Source organism: Diabrotica virgifera, chromosome 2, assembly GCF_917563875.1.
Source record: "Diabrotica virgifera virgifera chromosome 2, PGI_DIABVI_V3a".
NCBI classification, from domain to species: domain Eukaryota; kingdom Metazoa; phylum Arthropoda; class Insecta; order Coleoptera; family Chrysomelidae; genus Diabrotica; species Diabrotica virgifera.
In genome coordinates, this window is record NC_065444.1 from 59,859,188 (window position 1) to 59,880,423 (window position 21,236).

Genomic DNA, 21,236 nt, shown 5'->3' on the forward strand with positions numbered 1-21,236 from the left:
GTGATTTTCATCGAAAGTTTGCCTGAACTTCTCTATATATTGCGTTGCCCATCTACGCTCTTCTGGTGATGCGAATCCAGCTGCCCGGTACATTCGAGACAAAGGAATATTTAATATAGCCGGTAGTTATTCTATATGATTCATTTAATGCAATGTTGACTTGTTGGGCGTGTCTAGATCTACTCCAGATGGGACAAGCATATTCCCCTACTGAGAAATATAAAGCCTCAGATGTTGACTTTAAAACCTGTGAGTTTGCACCCCACTTGCTCCCTACAAGTTTCCGGAGAAAGTCGTTTCTTGTAGTAACCTTTTGTCTTCTACTCTGACAGTGGAATTTATATGTAAGTGACCGTTCTAGTATGACTCCAAAATATTTGGGCTTATCAGTATGTTCCGGCGAAAGAACTAGGTGAAGGATACAAATTGTGGTAAGTAGGGAGTAGTAACAATAGAAATGGAGTTGGTATAATTGCTGATAGTGAAATGAAAGATAACGTAGTAGAAGTTGTAAGAACGAGTGATAGAATGATGTCAGTGAAATTTGTAATTAATAAAGAGGTATTGAATGTTGTGTGTGTGTATGCTCCTCAAACAGATCTGGGTGAGAATGAAAGAAGAGCTTTCTATGGCCAATTAGGAGACGTACTGAGTGATATTCCAGCAGAGGATAAAGATATAATAGGAGGTGATTTCAATGCACATGTGGGCCAAGCAAAGACAGGATATGAAACAATACATGGAGGATTAGGCTTTGGAACTAGAAATGAAGCTGGAGATGACATGCTTGAATTAGCAACAGCATTGGATATGGCGATTGTTAACACATTCTTTAAAAAGAGAGAAATTAAACTTATTACCTACAAAAGTGGACAACATCAATCCCAAATAGACTACTTCATGATAAGGAAAGAAGACATACGTGAATGCAAGGACTGCAAGGTAATAGTTAGTGAGACAGTAAGCCAACAACATAAGCTGCTTGTTCTGGACATCGAAGTAAATAGTGGAGAAGTAAACTAAACAAAAATATCGGAGAGGACCACAAAAAATCAAGTGGTGGATGCTAAAAGATGAGAAAGAAGGTCTATCCAGGGAAAGAATAGTAGAAAAAATATGTTGAAACATGAAAGGAAGCCCTAACACAATTTGGAGAAACATGGCCAATAATGGCAAAAAGAGACTTGGTGGTGGTCAAATGAAGTACAAGGAAAAATAAAAGAGAAGGGAAAATTGTATAAAAAGTGGCAAGAAACCAGATCGGACATAGATATTCAAAACTATATGGACGCCAAAAAGGAAGCGAAAGTAGCAGTAGAAAAAGCTACAGCAGAAGCGTATTCAAACCTATAAGATCAACTCGATACCAGGGAAGGCGAAGCAAAGATATATAAAATAGCCAAACAGAGAGCAAAGAAAGCAAGGGATTTTAATCAGATTAGATGTATCCGAGATGAAAATAATAAAATACTAATTCACGAAAAGGATGTCAAAAAGAGATGGAGAAAGTATTTTGGCAGTCTATTAAATGAAGAATTTGACAGACAGCCTGTGGAGTTAACGGAGACAGTAACAGCAATGGTTACCAGAATAACAAACGAGGAAGTGGCTCAAGCGCTTTAAAAAATAAAGAAAGGAAAAGCAGTCGGACCAGATGATATTCCTGTGGAAGTATGGAGAGCATTGGGAGAGACTGGAATAAGTTGGCTAGTAGGTCTATTTAATAGAATTATGGAAGTTGGACAAATGCCAGACGAATGGAGAAGCAGTACATTAGTACCTCTCTACAAAAACAAGGGAAACATACAACAATGTACAAACTACAGGGCTATAAAACTACTTAGCCACACCATGAAAATATGGGAGAGAGTAATTGATAGACGGATACGTGAAGAAACCGAAATATCCGGTAATCAATTTGAAGATGCAATTTTCATTGTACGGCAACTGATGGAAATATACAAGAATAACGAGACCAACGCTCATATGGTATTCATTGATCTTGAGAAAGCATATGATAGAGTTCTTCGAGAGATTCTGTGGTGGGAACTCAATAAGAAAGGAGTACCTGGCGAATATGTAAAGATTGTGAGAGATATGTATGAGGGAGTAATGGCTAGTGTTAGGACAGGTGTGGGAGAGACTGATAAATTTCAGGTGACAGTAGGACTGCACCAAGGCTCGGTGCTTAGTCCTTATTTATTCTCATTAGTTTTGGACCAGATAATAGCGAAACTACAGGGTAGCATTCCATGGTGCCTAATGTATGCTGATGATGTAGTGTTAATAGGAAATCGTGAAAGAGACTTAGAACAAAAACTGGAACAGTGGAGACAAGCTCTGGAGGAAAAAGGTTTAAAACTTAGTAGGACAAAAACGGAGTATTTGGAATGTTCATTTAAAGATGGAGATACTACAAGTAAAATGGTATCTTTGGATGGTGAAATAATTGTGAAAAGCAATAGTTTTAAGTACCTAGGATCGGTATTACAGAGTAATGGAGAAATAGATGGAGATGCATGCAGTAGAATTAGTAGAATTAGGGCTGGATGGATGAAGTGGAAAGAGTGGAAAGAAGCGAGTGGTGTGTTGTGTGACAGAAAAATTCCAATGGAGCTGAAGGGAAAATTCTATGAAACAGCCATAAGACCGGCTATGATGTACGGAACTGAATGTTGGGCAGTGAAAAAGAAAGAGGAACAACGAATGCATGTGGCGGAAATGAGAATGCTTAGATGGATGAGTGGAGTGACAAAGAAGGATAAAATTAGAAATGAGTATATTAGGGGAAGTCTAGGTGTGGCACCAATTGATGCCAAAATGAGAGAGCATAGGTTGAGATGGTTTGGTCATGTTTAACGTCGAGACGTTAATCACCCAATACGAAGAATAGCTGAAGTGCAGATTCCTGAAAGGTGTAGGAGAGAAAGACCAAAGAAGACCTGGGAGGAGACAATAAGGCAGGACATGTTGGTAAAGGGGATTAACATTGATATAACCCAAGATAGAATTATTTGGAGAAATGCAATTAAGGAAGCCGACCCCGCATAGGGATAAGGTAAAGAGAATGATGATGATGAGTATGTTCCAAGTGTTGTCCCTCCCAAGATACATTCAGTGGTTGTTGAGATGGAATGCACATAATATGTACTGGGGTTTTAATGAGTTTTATTTTAGTTCGTTGTCATCATCTTTAAAGGCACTTTCGGCACTACGAAAAGCCGGAAGGTGCCGGATTATTGGAATGTCAGATTACTGAATTCAGTAGAAAAATTAATAATGAATAAAACATATGTACGTATTTGTGTTCATGTGTTTCGCGTTTTTTTAAAGTGTAACAGATCAGACATTCAACTAATTCCATAGTAACACAGTTTTAAAAAATCCTTCATTGAAGTTTGTTTTTGTACTTGTAGTTCTTGTTTAAAAACTTATTCTCGCATGTTTCAAAGAGAAAAAGTTGTAATATCTTTAGATCATCTAGCTCATGTTATGAAGGTATAGATCAGGTTGTGGGGCCGCTCCCTTCTTTTTCTTCTAATGGCGCTACAACCACAAACTTTGTGAGTCTTGGCCTGCTTAACAATGTTCTTCCATTATGCCCTGTCGGATGCTTTCCTTCGGCACTGGCTGATGTTCATGGTTTTAAGATCTCGCTCTACGTCGTCTATTCATCTTTTACGGGCCCCTCCTCTTGTTGTATTTCCTTGGGGCTTCCATTTCTCGATTACTTTTACAACTCGATTATCTGGCATTGTTTCTAAGTAACCAAGCCAGTTTAGTCTTTGTGACTCTACAAATCTAACAATATCTGCTCTCTGCATTAGTTCATCTAGCTCGTAATTCATCTTAATTCTCCACGAGCCATCGCTGCAATCGGTTGATCCAAATACCTTCCTTAGTATTTTGCGATCAAATATTCTTAGTTGATTTTCATCAGTGGTTGATAGGGTCCACATTTCATATCCATATGTGACCACTAATCTAATGAGGCCGCTCCCCTATGAAAAATATTTTTGATTCGGTTTCTTTGCAGATTCCTTTTCAAAAATTTCCCCTTTAAACAAATCTGAAGCGTGCCGGGCAGGGAAATTTTCGGGCAGAAATTGTTTTTCAACATTTGTTTCAAAATAGTTTTTTAAACAAATTCCAAAACTCACCCTTTTCTACTCCGAAAAACATTTTTTAGGTTGAAAGTTTAGGTTTTTAGGTTTTTGAAGGTTCTGGGATTTTTAGGTTTATCAATCACAAACAAGTCCAATTTGTGTGCTCAAGTAGCATTTGAACACGGCATCAATGTGATTCTATCTTTAACCACTTTATGACCTGGTCCACCGGCTTCTTTAGAGGATACGAATGTTTTATTTTACAACAGTCTCCAATACCACTCTTATCTGCATTATAATCGCTTTTTAAATTTACCCAGTCACCCAACCAACAAGACAATAATTTTTCTTCGTATTTTTTTTTAATAAAGTTCGATTGCTTTTGCTTTCAAAATTTCTCCAGACACAGGAATTTGTCTCGAACGCTTTTGCATGAACCACATGTAGAGAGAGTTTTCCATTTTTAGAGATTCATTATCATCATCACAATTGGCTCGGCAATCATTTGTGGACCTTGAGCTGCTAGTAAAGAAGTCCCCACTACCGTTGTTTAAGAGCAGCTTCCCTTCATCTCTAGAATCTTAAGGTCTTCTTCCACATCATCAATCCATCTCTTACACTGTCGTCCTCTACATCTTTTGCCCTCTGGGTTTTATGGGTCTTCGCTGAACATATTGCTAGGATGTCAATATGACATCCTAGCAATGTGTCTAGCTTATATTAGTATCTACGCCCTACGCCTTAATAAAGTTTCCATTTACGACCCCAAAAATATTTCGAAGTATTTTTCTCTCAAAAGTACCAATTACTCTCTCGTCGTTTTAAGATACACAACGTTTATATTAAAATACACAAAGATGTATTATATCGAAGTGAAACTTTGTCTATCTTCAAACGACGAGAGAGTACTTGGTATTTTTGAGAGAAAAATACTTCGAAATATTTTTGGGACCGTAAATATCATCCGATCTTATGAGGTCTTGTAAATGTTAACTGTTACTTTGATTTTAACGTTTTACGTTTTTAATTATCCAACTCTTAATATTTTACGCTTTCCTGGTCCAGACTTCTTTGTTTTCACCTGTCCACTATTTTTTATGCAGATGTTTTCTCCATTATCTAACTTCTATAAAATATCCATTTTACATTTTAAAGAAGAAGAATAAGCTTTTCTGTTCAAAACTTATGTATATGTAGTATAAATATGAAACCTTCCCTTCATCTCTAGCATCTTAAGGTCTTATTCCACATCATCAATACATCTCTTACACAGCTGTCCTCTACTTCTTCTACCCTCTGGGTTTTATGGGTCTTCGTTGAACATATTGTTAGGATGTCAATATGACAAATGAACTGACAAATAAACTATACAGTAAGGACGTTTAAGCTAGAAATCCAGAAACAGGTCGATTTTTGTTTTTAAATTATGATTTTTTGGCATGTATATCATACTAGTGATGCCATCCATCTGGATGAGGTCAAAAAAATGAGAGTAGGGGTCGTGCGATAGCTCATTTGAAAGGTTATTTAATTATCTATTCAGTAATATAAACATTGACGTAATTATTTATATTGGGTGTCCAAAAAAAGTTTTTTTCGATTAAATTAAATGAGACAAAAAGAAGAATGTACGTAAATTATTTAATTCAAAATACATTCTACTGCTGTCAGAAATCCGAAAAAAAATGTTTATTTGAAAAATAAACATTGCTTTTCGCTTAAAATAAATGTTCAAACCGCTATAAGGCAGGTGGGTGGCTGCTTTAAAATTGAATTTAAGCGGGAAACAATATTTATTTGTCAAATAAACATTTGTTTCTATTTTATGACAGCAGTAAAATGTATTTTGAATTAAATAAATTACGGACATTTTTTTGTCTCAATTTTTAATTAAAATTTTTTATTGGACACCCTGTATAAATAATTATATTAATGTTTATATTAATGAATAGAGAATTAAATATCCTTTCTAATGAGCTATTACACGACCCCATACTCTCATTTTAAAAATCATCGATTAAGTCATCACGCTCAGATGGATGACATCACTAGTATGATATATATGGCAAAAAATCAATCAAAGTCGCCCATTCTTGAGAAAATGAATTTATTTCAACCTAAACGTTCTCACTACCTATAATGTATGTATAGTGCCTTATTAATATTGCGATCGTAACCTTCACATTACATAACTATAATATATTCTTAAAATAGAAAAATAAAACATCTAGTTCATTTTTTAAATTTATTAAAATTATTTTGATGGTACTGTTGTGGTTTCTGCAGCTTCATGCGCAGCTGTAGATGATTCGGCAATCGTTGTGGACGCTGCAATAGTTGTAGTTTCGGTTGATGTTGAAAGCTCCATTGCCATTGTCGATTCTGCTGTAGCCGCTGACGTTTCGGCTGCTGCAGCGGCTGTCGTTTCGGCTGCTGAAGCCGACGTCGTTACGGCTGTTGAAGCCGCTGTCGTTTCGGCAACAACTGTTGTTGTTGTTTCAGCAGCAGGTGCAGCGGATGCAGTCGTTGCGGGGTTAGCCTCAGCTTGATTGGTAGCTATTGTGGTTTGAGCTACGGTTCCTGGGGCAGAAGGGACTGGAGGATGGACTGGAACTAAAACACAAGAATTAATTGGAGTACATACTTTTAAAGAAGATAAATAATTATTAAAGGAAAATTCTTTTGAGAAACCTGACCTGAGAACTGACCTCTTATTTCAAAACAGAGGAGCAGTTCGAAATATGATTTTAAAGGAAAGGTGTTAAGTCCTAGTACGTTGCCTTTGAATGATTCTAGATATTTAGAAACGTTTTTATATACTTCGCCCGTTCTTTGTCTCTTTATTACTTTCTCCGGGAAAAATCTTGTAATCGGTTTTAAACATACTTGCCGACTAATCAGAGATCTGATATTTTTAGAATGGCTTAGAACTCGATGACAATGCAATATTCAACAGCTCTTACATGGATGCATTGAGTTTTATTTTGAATTTTAAAAGCCATTTTATATAATAATGCAATGACATTTAGATGCCGTTGTAAAGTAAGTACGTTAGTTAACAGGTTATATAACCGTTGATTGAGGTATTGGACGGAAGATATCTCATGTTACGAAAGAAAACGAGACCTCTGCTATATTCGCCTCATAGATGGCAGGCTAAAAGCCATCTAGTGAGCAGATATGTGAATCTCTAACCCTTAGAACGATAAAGAAATTTGTATAAAATTCTACTTGTATTATTTTTGGATTTGACTACAAAACACTACAATCGGCAGCGTTGCCAGTTCTAAATGTTTTGGAAATATTCGGCATCGAAAATATTTATTAGTCCGGGCTGTATAGTCGCCTCCGTTATGTAAATTATTCCTTTTCGATTATTTTGCACAAATTTACTCAAAAAGAGATCCTTATAATAAATCCACAGGGTACCGGGCAGTACCGCGGTCGGAAAATTGTTTAAAAATTTTTTTTAAACAAATTCACAAAAATATTTTTTTTTCACTTCGAACAATTTTTTTAGATTCTTTGGGTCATTCTCAGCAAAAAAGATCTCTTGTTATTTTTCTCTAAAATTGATTGTTGTCGAGTTATACGCGATTTAAAATTTGAAAAAGCTAAAATAACCATTTTCAAGGGTTAATAACTCGGTTAAAAGTAATCATTATGAAAGTCAGAAACTGACCAAATTAACCAAAGATTAAAGTCCCCTCTACAAGATCCTGAAGAAATGTTTGTCATTATTTCATTACTAAAATGTTATTTTTAATCATCAACAATGAGCTTTAAGCGTGGATTGAGGCGGCCGTCAATGTGAGTGCGAGTGAGATGCTCCATTGGACGGATGGAATGGTGCATCTCCTTCGCAATCACCATTGAAGGCCGCCTAATATGCGCTTAGCGCCCATTGTTAATAATTAAAAATGACAGCTTAGTAATAACATAATGACAAAAATTTCTTTATGATTTTGTAGAGGGGACTTTAAACTTTGATTAGGTCACTTTCTGACTTTCATATTAATTATAATTAACCGAGTTATTAAACCTTGAAAATGGCCATTTTCGCATTTTTCAAATTTTAAATCGCGGATAACTCGACAACAATCAATTTTAGAGAAAAATCACAAGTTACTAGGTCTGGATCCCGCGTACCAAAAAAAGTTGATTAATAGCAAACTGAAAATGTGTGAAAAGCTTAACGGTGTCTAGTCCGACAAACTTTGATGTATGGGAACATTGGAACAGGAGAAGTTTTAATAGTGGTTCAGGTTAAAGATTTGGACCGTCAGACTACGAAAACTGTATTTTGTCGGATAGAACTTCCAATTGATTTGTTACGTTTTCATTGAACTCTAATGCAAAAATCAGACTGCTATTTATCACCAACGTAATTCCTGTTATTTGACATATTCTACGTGTCGGACTTATTAAAATGCCCAGTTGGTGATAAATAGCAGTCTGATATTTGCACGAGAGTTTAATAAAAGGGTAACAAATCAATTGGAAGTTCTGTCCGATAAAATAGATGGGATGTTTTCGTAGTCTGACGTTCCAAATTTTTAACCTGTTCCACGATTAAAACTTCCCCTGTTCCAGTGTTCCCATATATCAAAGTTTGTCCAACTAGACACCCTTAAGCTATGACCAAATTTCAGCTTGCGATTAATCAACTTTTTTTTGGTACGCGGGATCCAGACCTATACCTTTTTGCTCAGAATGACCCAAATGATTTTAAAAATTATTTTTGTGAATTTGTTTAACAAAAATTATTGTTTAAACAATTTTTTGATCATGGTACCGCCTCTCACCCTGTGGATTTGTTATAAGGACCTCTTTTTGAGTAAGTTTGTACCAAAGTTTCGAATTGGAATAATTTACCTAACGGGGGCGACAATACATACTCGACTATATCCTGGACGTGTTAGCAAACATCTTTCTTAAATACCGTTATCTATGAAGGGTAGTGCTAGTGCTGGTGATTTATTGCCGGGCTGGCTACATACATAGGCTCGCTAGAATTAAAATAAAACCAGATGTGTGAACCACTTTGCCTTGGAAATATTTACCTATTATACAATATGTACTATATTTGAGTCGTATAATTCCAATATTCGCTAACTCCACTTTTTGCATATTTTGAACTATCTTTGGGTATTACCTAAAACCGCCAGCTCCCGACTAAATTTGAAAGTATGTAAGCATTTTTTTCAAAACCCGCCAGCTCCTTTCATTCTGAAGATTTCAATATGGCGGTATAGTTTAAAACTGTGTGAATATTGTTGCCCGTAATTTGCTTTTATTAATTAAAATAATGGAAGAAATAACTAAACACAAGTTGTCCTAATATGCATGTCCTAATAAAAGAAGAAATGGATACGTCCTTAAATTCACCTGTAGCTATATCCAAATCCAAAATTCGCTAATTCCACGCTATCTCCACTGGTTAGTTTCAAAACCTGCTAAATCCATTTTTTTATACATAAATAAACTTTTATCTTTTGTTTTATTAACCAGTTACGTAAATCAGGGTTATCAACAAATTAGAATTAAATTCCCTAAGCCCTAATGGGATAATTTCAATTCATTTAGACAGGTGCTCTGAAATAATAAATAAAATTTTTTGCTTTTACTGAAAATATGTTGCGCGTGGAGTTAGCGGATACTGGAATTATACGACTCATTTCACAATCAAGGATCTAAACGGATCTTCTTCTTCTTTTGGTGCCTATTCGTTTAGAATATTGGCGATCATTCTGGCTTTAATGATTTTATTAACTGATGCTTTAAATAGATTAGTTGTTGTGGAGAACCATTTCCTCAGGTTCTTTAACCATGATATGCTTCTTCTTCCAATCTTTCGCTTCCGAATACTTTGCCTTGAAGTATTACCCTCAGTAATCTGTATTTGGTGCCGTTTCTCATTATGTGTTATACTAACTTTCGAACTTTTTAACGATATATACTAACTTTCTCCTTTTAATGGTGTACATCACCTCTCTTTCTTTTCCCATTCTTCGTAATACGGTCTCGTTGGTTATCTTGTCCGTCCATGATATCCTTATGATTCGCCTGTATAGTGACATCTCGAAGGTTTCAAGTTTTTTCTCCATCGCTTTAGTGAGTGTCCAGGATTCAACTCAGTAATATAATATTGAGAAGATATAACATCGTAGGAGCCTTACTTTTATCTCCAGATTAAGGTTGTGGATTTTAAAGAGTTTGGATATCAATATTTCAATCAACGATATAACTCAGTCATAGAGCATTCCACTGAAGATCGAAATGTCCCCGGTTCAAACCAGGGCGTTCCCTATTTTTTTATTTTACTTTAAGTAGCATGTTAATATTTCATATTTTATTAAGTTAATATATTATATATTTTTTTATTTGTATGAGTTTAAAATCGATTACAAAATTCTTTCATGACGTAGAAATTGAAGCAAAATAGTTTAAAATTTTATATTGTGTCCTATAAATAATAAAAACGTGGTATTATAAAAAGTTCTTGTTTTATAAAATTGTAATTATTAGATTTAGGTACCTATCTAATGTTAATGTTACATATCAATTGAGCAGGAAATGGTGAAGCAAGAGACTAGAACAGAATAGTTCATGTATAATAAGGTGTTTATGTAAATTTTATTATAATTTCAATGTCTTTTTTTTCTTCTTTTTCATACGTTAGGGGCCAGGGGTGTTTACTGAGCCTGTATTTACTGCAAGTGAAGCAAGTGATTAGAACAGAATAGTTCATGTATAAGGTATTTAGGATGTTGCAAGTCAATTTTATTGTGAATTCAGTGTCTGTTTCATCTTCTTTTTCATACAATATTGGTGTTTACTGGGCCTCTATTTACTGGGTAATAGTGAGTCTTATTTCTGATTCTGACGAACAACTGTCTTGCCATATCTTTGGTGGCTTCTTCCGTTTGTTTCTCATCTTTTACAGTTTTTACAATTCTATCCAGTGAGCTAAAGCTTAATTAAAATGAAGAAGAAATGTTTTAAAATACTTACGTGTATCATTTGACCCTAACGTAGGAAAGGGAGGTCGTCTACGAATGATGACCCATATACATGGTCGTGTAAATATTTGATCCAAAGGATTTGGGAAAATAAAGGTAGATTCCTAAAATTAAAATATAAATTAACTTAGAGGAATAATTATCATTATAACAATTTCTGATTCGAACAGGAGTTTACTGCCACTCTTACATTTTTGATGTGAAACATCTATTGCGAAAGGTTAGACCAGAGCATTTATAGGCCATTGATTATGTACTATAGAAAGGAACTACAACGTTAACGGGGTTTTATTATTTCATATGGTTAATGAATCTCTATATATAAAAAAACCGCAGAGTGCTACCATTTAAAGGGGTGCGTTTTTGAGAAATGGGTGAATTAGTCCCTGGGCACAGGTTACATTAGGGTGAGTTCTATGAACTTTTGGTAAAAACACGTCCACATAAAAATTGTTCCTGGTTAAATTTACTATCTAAATATAATATTTTAAAGTCAAAGATACTTTTTTTACAAAAATATATTCAAAAGAAAAAGCACAAAGAAACCCAAAAGAAAGAAATTTTGTTTTTTGTCCCATAACTTTTGTTCACGGGGATATAGGTACAGTGTCGGTTTAACATAATTTCGGGCCCTGGGCGCTGGAGGTTTATGGGCCCCCTTCATTGCTATTCGTTGTCAGTTTTTTAACAAGAAAACACATGCACTAACTATAAAGGTTTATTGTAAAATCCATAAAATAAATTTTTTTAAACAAGCAAGAAGAATAGCAAACGTAAAAAATAATCCAAAAAATACATTTAAAAACATAATAAAAAACAGAAAGTTCCACAAAACAAGACATGACAAACAAAAAAAACATATTCTAAAAAAAACATAAAGACAAAAATTAGATCACTTTTTTTCTTGACTTGGCATTCGCAAGCTGCCATATAATATTATCACAATTCAGTTTCCCAGTTCTTCATTCGCTATATACACTAGTGATAATGCTTCTAGGTTTTATTGACCCAAATTTGACCTTAAATATGTTTTTATTCTTTTTAAAGCCGAAAAAGACCGCTCGCTTGACGCATTAGAGATTGGTATCGTCAAATAAATTTGCAGTAAAGTTAAAACATTGGGAAAAGTTGCCTTTGCATCCTGGATGACATCAAATTTTTCATAAATTGTATTAGGTCTGGATCCCGCGTATGAAAAAAAAGTTGATTAATAGCAAGCTGAAAATTTGTTAATAGCTTAAGGGTGTCTAGTCGAATAAACTTTGATATGTGTGAAGACTGGAACAGGGGCAGTTTTAATTGTGGAACAGGTTAAAAATTTGGAACGGTCACAGCACGAAAACGGCACATTTATTTTGTCCGACAGAACATACTTAAACTCTTCGAACAGAGATTAAACTCTCATGCAAAAATCAGACTGCTATTTATCACCAAATGGGCGTTTTACTAAGTGGAACATGTAGAATATGTCAAATGACAGGAATTATGACAGGTAATAAATAGCAGTCTGATTTTTTCATGAGAGTTTTATCTCTGTTCGGAGAGTTTAAGTCTGTTCTGTCGGACAAAATAAAAGTGCCGTTTTCGTGCTGCGACCGTTCCAAATTTTTAACCTGTTCCACAATTAAAACTGCCCCTGTTTCAGTGTTCCCATATATCAAAGTTTATTCGACTAGACACCCTTAAGCTATTAACAAATTTGCAGCTTGCTATTAATCAACTTTTTTTTCATTCGCGGGATCCAGACCTATACAGTCGGAAAAATGAAAGAGTACCCATGAACGAACATATAAAACACGCTGTGTATGTTTATTCAAATTTTGACATAACGTTACAAAATGGGTAATTTCATTATGTAAGTTCTATTTGGCTTCATCAACATCGTTTTTATATTTCTCGCATAAAGTATTAATTGACGTCTTGACTTCTTCTTTATCTAGAGTAAAAAAACATTTTTAAAAGCTGATATTACATCCTTGTAGCATTCAATTCTCTTTAAAAGATGTTGAGGAATATGGTCGCATATAATATTAAACACTTCAATTTTGAATCTCTCTTGCCCCTTTAAAATTGTTTGACTTTCACCTGCTGCATCGAAAAATGATTTTCTTTTCTTTAAGGCGCGTTTACATGTATCCAGTAACTGGCGCCAGTCCCACTGGAACGACAGTGCTGGCATCATGTAAACGCTTTTTTGTTCCAGTCCAGCGCTGTCTCGAATAGAAGGCTGGTCTATTTTTCGTGCCAGTGGCACTCGTCCGCGTCCCCTCTAACCCCGTGCCAGTGGTTGTAGACACGTGTAAACACAGCGTTCCAGTCGCTGGCGCTGTCGTACCTGTGGTTTCAGTGGCCCTATTAGGATTTTTAATAAGAGTGCCAGTGAGATTGGCGCCAGTTACTGGATACGTGTAAACGAACCTATCCAGCGCTGTCTTAGTCAAGCACTCGCATTCCAGTGAGACTGGCGCCAGTTACTGGATACGTGTAAACGTTACTTTATTCTTTGAAGGTCAGTTGTATAGTAGATGTTTGAGATATCCTCGCCTTAGTGAAAGAAAGTTTTCGCTTCCTGTTCAATTTCGCTAAACTTATTTCTTACGTCTTCAACAAAGTTCAAAAAAGATGCCATTAATTTTACTCCAATTGACACGTTTAAGTCCACAGTTTTTAACGTTTTGCTTGTTGCATTCACTCGTCCTTACCCAAATCAATGTCAATAGAGTCTTACCCAAATCAATGTCAATAGAGCTGTCTCAAAGGTATCCATTTTATTGTGCAGTGCCTTGGCTTCATTTCTAACTTCTGAGTTTTCATCTCTATTATTGCTTAACTGGAAGAAATATGTTTGATGGATCCATAGTTTTTAAGGAATGTATTTACAACGTCAAATCAGGCGGATCATCTAGTTTCAGTTAATCTTTTTACACAACATTTGCTGCTTTCTTTCAGTAAATTCCATCTTTGAGGAGCAGCCGAAAAAAAATCGTGTAGATACTTTGAACAGTACTGAAATACCTAGTTGCTTCCAAGCTGGATTCACATGTAAAATTCACTTCTAGATAAAGAATGATTCGCACATGGAACATAAATAGCGGTTGATGATAATGCTCGTATTCTTGCTTGAAGCCCTGTGTAACGACCCGATATATTTGCGGCATTATCATAGGTCTGTTCTCGACAATTTTCAGTATGTAAGCCTAACTTTTCTAATTTGTTTATAACTACATCTGTTAAATACTCTGCGGTGTGTCTCTCCAACTGGATAAAACCAAGAATCTCTCAACTACCGTATTGTCCTTTACATACCTGAGGATAAAAGTAAGCTGGTCTTGATGGCTGATGTCTGAAGTAGAGTCTACAATAATAGAAGTATTTGGCTTTTTTAATTTCCTGTATAAAAGTTTCTACAAGTTTTGTTTTCATCACTTCCAGGAATTCATTTTAAATTTGGTGAGACAGATAGCTAACTGAACCTTTTCCTGTATTCGCATACCGCTGTAAATGCTCAGCTAAGAAGTTATCAAATTTAGCCAAGTATACAAGACTACTTAAGTAATTGCTTCTATGACGACTCGTTAAATCCTCATTGAATCCACGGAAAGCTAGTCCTTGAGAAGCAAGTAATTAATGGTTGCAACAACTCTTCTTATGCCCTTTACCCAATAGTCAGCTTCGCGTTCCACTTGCTCTTTAAAGCCAGCGTCTATAACTTCAATTAATGATGATCTTATCATTAATGTGACCATAGAATTCAGATGAAATTTACTTTCTTCGTGAGATTTGAATGTGATGTGCAATTGTGAAATGTTTCCAGTCGGTACATCCAAAATCAGTAAAAATATTTTTTTCAATTGAAAATAATTTGCATGGGTAACAATAAACAGCTTTAACACTTGCGTCGTATATTAGCCGATCTCTCTTTTCTTTGCCTCCATTGGGTTTAACTCTATAAAAGTTGCTTTCATTTAATCTTCTATAATAAGTTTTGTCTCTATCTTGATACATTTTTTTACAATTTTCTAAGGAATCACTCTTTGTATCACAGTTCTTATATGCAGTGTATTGGAGTATCTACGTATGAGATTATTTTCGGAAAATATGTAGATCATTTAGCGACTTTATTTTTTTTATAATTAAAAGGAAAGGGGCTCTTCGGGCCCCTCCGGGGCCCGGGCCCCTGGGCGCCCGCCCCAAGCGCCCAGTGGATAAACCGGCACTGTATAGGTATAGACATTGCTTCACAGAAAAAAAACTTACATATTTTTTCTTTAAAATGGCGTTTAGTAGAGGTCATTAGAATTTAAAGTTTTCGAAATATGATTTTTCAAAGTTCGCCACTCACAGCAATTTTGGGCAATTTTCCTTGTTATTTCGCAAATATTCTTCTGTAACTTTTTTCTACGTAACTTTAGGCATATGCAATGGTGCATGTAAGAGGAATAGAAATCAATTACCTTTAAAATGTTCTACTGTATAATGTTGTACGACTTCTTTTAAAGAGGTTATCTTTTTCAAGATTTTATACTTTTAATGAGTTTTTATATTTTTTACGATTATTTTTTAAATTTCCCATTATAACTTTTATTGTTCTACATTTAGGTATATATTATAATAATAAAAAAGAAAGCTTATTCTGTTTACTTTAAAATGGTGTATTATAAAAAATTCTAGGATTATTTTTGAATAAGATATGCTTTTTCAAAATGTAATAAGTACTCGCAACGATTTTTGATTTTAGGATTATTTTTTAAATTTCTCATTATAACTTTTTTATGTGATTGTGTGTTATCTAGAAGAAAACCAACGCAGAAATCTAGAAGAAAACCAACGGCTATTGACCATAGCAGAATAAGACAAAACGCAGAAGAATATAGACAGACTTTAAGGGAAAACTATAATCAACAAGTAGCAAAGGAAGAGTCAGAAATTAATAAGATCAATGAAGAAATGAAAGAAAAACTCTTGGAAGCGGGAATGAAAACTGCCAAAAAACTAACAACAAAAGAAAATAGATTAAGTAGCGGGACAGTTAAATTAATGGAAAGTAGACGAAAACTAATAAGCGAAAACAAAAGAAACACAGTAGAATACGTAGAACTAAACAAACTTATTAGAAGAAGAACCAGAGAGGATCTAAGAAAACACACTGAAAATGAAATCGAGAAAGTAATTGAGAGAAATAAGGGCCTAAAATGCTTACGACCAAATTTAGGGAAACCACTACTCATTTCAATAAAGGATGAAACAGGACGGGAAGAGAGGAGAAAAGATAAGATATCAGAAGAAGTAGAAAGGTTTTATAAAGAACTATACACCTCAAAGATAGACGCAAACTTCAACACTCAGGAATATATCAAGAAAACAATCACGAATGTAAACTCAGAAACACTACCAAAAATAGAAAATTATGAAATAGAAGCAGCACTATCACAATTAAAGAACAACAAAGCACCAGGACCAGATGGAATCCTTGCTGAAATGTTGAAAGAAGGGAAAGAAGAAATCTTACAAACATTAAGAAACCTGTTTAATCAGTGTCTACATAAAGGAGAAATACCCGACGAATGGAACGAAAGTCTTACAATCCTGCTATTTAAGAAAGGCGACAGAAAGGACATAAAAAATTACAGACCCATCTCACTGCTGTCGCAAACGTATAAACTATTCATGAGGATTATCAACAACAGACTAACACACAAATTGGACTCGTATCAACCCGTAGAGCAGGCAGGATTCCGAAAGGGATATAGCACCACTGACCATCTTCTAACAATTAGGACACTAATAGAAAAAGCTAACGAATACCATATAGATCTGCACTTAGCGTTCGTTGACTACGAAAAAGCATTTGACAGCGTGGAAATGTGGGCAATAGAAAAAGCTATAAACAACTGTCGAATAGATTCCAGATACAGAATGCTAATACATAATATACATAAGAAAGCAACAATGACAGTACAATTCGAAGAAACCACAAAACCCATACCAATTAACAGAGGAGTGCGACAGGGAGATGTTATTTCTCCTAAACTATTTACATTAGCACTGGAAGATGTTTTCAAAACAATGGAATGGACAAACATGGGAATAAACATAAATGGAAAGAAACTAAACCACCTAAGATATGCAGACGATGTAGTAGTCATAGCATCAAGTTTTGAAGAACTACAAACCATGCTAACCGAACTAGCAAATGAATCCGAACAAATAGGTCTAAAAATGAATTTTGCCAAAACAAAAACAATGACAAACACACAAGACAATAGAAACGTAATACTAAACGACACCACAATAGAAGCGGTTAATGATTATATATATTTGGGACAGATTATAAAAATAAATAAGGAAAACCAAACAGCGGAGGTAAAAAGAAGGGTCAGATTAGCCTGGACAGGATTTGGAAAATTAAAATGGGTCCTAAAGAATAAAAAAATACAACAATACTTAAAAACAAGAGTGTTTGACCAGTGCATACTACCAATTCTCACATACGCATGCCAAACATGGACCTTGACCACGGCAAACATGGATAAAATAATAAAGACACAAAGAGCCATGGAGAGAGCAATGTTAGGAGTAAAATTGATAGACAAAAAGCAAAACAACTGGGTCAGAAATAGAACAAAAGTCAAAGACGCAGGTCAACATATAACCAGGCTAAAATGGAGCTTCGCAGGTCATAACGCTAGACAAACGGACAATAGGTGGAATAGCACGATACAACAATGGAGACCATGGACAGGAAAGAGAGCAAGAGGACGACCCCAGATGAGATGGGGAGACGACATTAAAAAGATAGGAGGAACGCACTGGAAACAGAAAGCACTAAACAGAAGCGAATGGAGGAAACTGGGGGAAGCCTGTGTTCAGAATTGGACGAATTAAAGGGCAAAAGAAGAAGAAGAAGAAGTGTGTTATGATTGAATCTTATTTTTTATACGTAATACTTTGGATCCACTTGACTCGACCGGGCAAACTTCCAAATATGGATTAATTCCAATATTTACTGTCAAAGCTCCTGCACCACAAGCTTTGCTTGAAAAAATAGCATGTAAAATGTACCAAAAGATGTACAAAAAGCTGCGGTTATAGGAAGATAGGAATTAGTTGTTCAATATTCTGCAAAGGTTGGATGTGCATGTGCATGGGTACTAATTGTGGGAACTCTAAGATAACTGAGGTGTCAGGAAGATATTGTAAGCTAATGCTAACGAAGAAATGGACTTTGATTTTAAACTTTTTGTAAATGTCAACGGTTAAATAATTTTAACTAAAGTGATGTTTTTTAAGACTAATGTTTATGTAATTTTTGTAAAAGAAATAATTTTAAATAATACAGGTAAAAAAATATCAAAGAATCACTCGGTTTCCATTATTTAAATATAGATGATACACTATTTTAAAGAACAGAAAGTAAGCCCTCTTTATTGAGCAATATATAGTATATTCATGTACAAGAAAAAAAAGTTATAATAATAAATTTGAAAAATAATCGTAAAAAATGTAAAAAATAATATTATATTATATATTATATAATAATATTATTTTATTTTTATATTATATTATAAAAAATCGTCAAAAGTATAAAGCCTTGAAAAACCATAATTTCTTTTAAAAAAGTCGTACAACGTTATACAGTAGACCATTTTAAAGGTAATTGATTTCTATTCCTATTACGTGTACCATTGCATATACCTAAAGTAACGTAGAAAAAAGTTACAGAACAATATTTACGAAATAACAAGGAAAATTGACCAAAATTGCTGTCAGTGGAGAACTTTGAAAATCATATTTCGAAAACTATAAATCCTAATTACCTCTACTAAACAATATTTTAAAGAAGAAATATGTAGGTTTTTTTCTGTAAAGCAATGTCTATATCTATATCCTCGTGGACAAAAGTTATGGGACAAAAAACAAAATTTCTTTCTTTTGGGTTTCTTTGTGCTTTTTCTTTTGAATATATTTTTGTAAAAAAAGTATCATTGACTTTAAAAAGTGATATTTAGATAGGAAATTTAACCAGGAAGAATTCTTATGTATATATGTTTGTACCAAAAGTGCATAGAATTCACCCTAATGTAACCTGTGCCCAGGGACTAATTCACCCATTTCTCAAAAACGCACCCCTTTAAATGGTAGCACTCCGCGGTTTTTTCATATATAGATGTCCATTGACCATATGAAATAATAAAACCCCGTTAACGTTGTAGTTCCTTTTAGCTATCTTATTTTGAATATAATCAATAGCCTATTAGCACAAAATAAATCGATATTTAAATACAGTACCTAGAGACTTGTAACTTTTGTCATTGTGTTCAAGATGATGCCAGGAAAAAAGTCTACTATAGAAAGATGGGTGGAAGTGCATCGTTGCATTTTGGGGTGGCTGAATACGTCATCAGAACCGACCACCGGAGCACATAATGCCCGGGTGCACTTCTAAGGTACGTCATCTGAAGTTTCAATGGTTCTCGGCACAAAATATTACAAACAGATTACTTGGGATTTTTGGCGTCGGTGAACACGAATACGCCATCAGAAATCGATCTCCGGTGCACCTGGTGCCCAAAATCCGCGAGACTCCAGAAAATAACATGCTTTAGCAGTGATCTTGGGGGAAAAGGTGGTCCAGGGTCAGTTCTGATGGCATATTCGTATTCAGCGACCTCAAAAACCACCTAATAATCTATTTGCATGCAGTCAAAGCCGAAGACCTTCGAAACTCCAGAAGATGACGTGCCTTAGCAGTGACAATGAGCACCAGGTGCTCCGGGGATCGGTTCTGATGGTGAACTCGTGTTCAGCGACTCCAAAAACCTCCAGGTAATCGGTTTGCATCAATTTAGTGCTGATAACACGCGAACCTTCAAATGGCGTGCCTTAACAGTGACCCAGGGCCCCAGGTGTTCCGGAAATCGATTCTGATGGCATAGTCGTATTCAGCGAACCCAAAAACCACCGAGTAACAATGCACTTTTAAATGCATTTTATGCACTTTAAAATGCAATTATACATTTCCACCCATTTTTATATATAGTTCGTCCGCTATAACTTTTCCCATGCGTCACGATCCATTTTCAAACAAATTAAGTCAAAACATAAAGTGAAATGTACGCCGATCTGTGTAGTATATAGTATACAGTATACAGTATACAAAATGTATATACACATCGACGTTCGTTTCACTTTATGTTTTGACTTAATTTGTTTGAAAATGAATCGCGACGCATAGAAAAAGTTATAGCGAACGAACAATAGAAAAGTTTTTTCCTGGAATCATCCTGAACCTGAACGAAATTCAAAAAGTTGCAAGTCTCTAGGTGCTGTTTTTAAAAATTGGCTTATTTATTCCTGATAGATTCCAAATATTCCTGATTATCTAGTACTGGGTACCTATATTTTATGAGAATAAACCACAAGTTTTAATCGAAAATACGTTATAAACTTAAGTGCATAGAAATCGGCCCACTTAAAAATTTGGTCATTTTTGATGTCTCTTATTTCCTAAACCGGTTGGCCGATTTAAGCAATTTTTTAATACGTTCTTCTTCTTCTTACAGTACCGTCTCCTATCGGAGGTTGGCTACCATCACAGCAATCTTAACTTTGTTGGCTGCAGCTCTGAACAACTGTATTGAACTGCACCCATACCACTCTCTTAAATTTCGCAACCAGGAAATCCTCCTACGTTCCACATTTCTCTTTCCCGAGATTTTTCCTTGGATGATGAGTCTTAGCAGAGAGTACTTTTCTCCTCTCATTATGTAGCCTAGATATTCCAGTTTTTTCGTTTGTATGGTTTTTATGACTTCGCATTCCTTCCCCATCTTCAGCAGAACATCTTGATTTGTTACTCTTTCTGTCCATGGTATTTTCCACATTCTCCTGTAACACCACATCTCGAATGCCTCAATGTTTTTGATGTTTGTCTTTTTCAGCGTCCAAGCTTCCATGCCTTACAGCAGAACGGAGAAAACATTTAATATGTTATAGCCTGATTATTTAAAAATATCTCTGTAATAATATTGTTGCTAAACAGGTAAATTTTTATTGTATACCGGGTATATGAATCAAACTGTCTTTTTTTCTCAAGTTCGCATCACCC

At 35.0% G+C, this 21,236-nt stretch overlaps 1 protein-coding gene across 1 annotated transcript in view; it reads right to left on the reverse strand.

Moving 5' to 3' along the window:
* Positions 1–6,337: 6,337 nt before the first annotated feature.
* Positions 6,338–21,236, reverse strand: part of LOC114337373 (integumentary mucin C.1-like) — a 103,702-nt gene continuing 88,803 nt past the window's right edge. Inside the window, exons 2-3 of the mRNA XM_028287790.1 lie at positions 11,121–11,232; positions 6,338–6,719 (exon numbers count right to left, since the gene is read on the reverse strand). Of these exons, the coding sequence (XP_028143591.1) occupies positions 6,361–6,719; positions 11,121–11,232 (471 nt within the window). The 3' untranslated portion in view covers positions 6,338–6,360. The remainder of the gene's footprint in view (positions 6,720–11,120; positions 11,233–21,236) is intronic.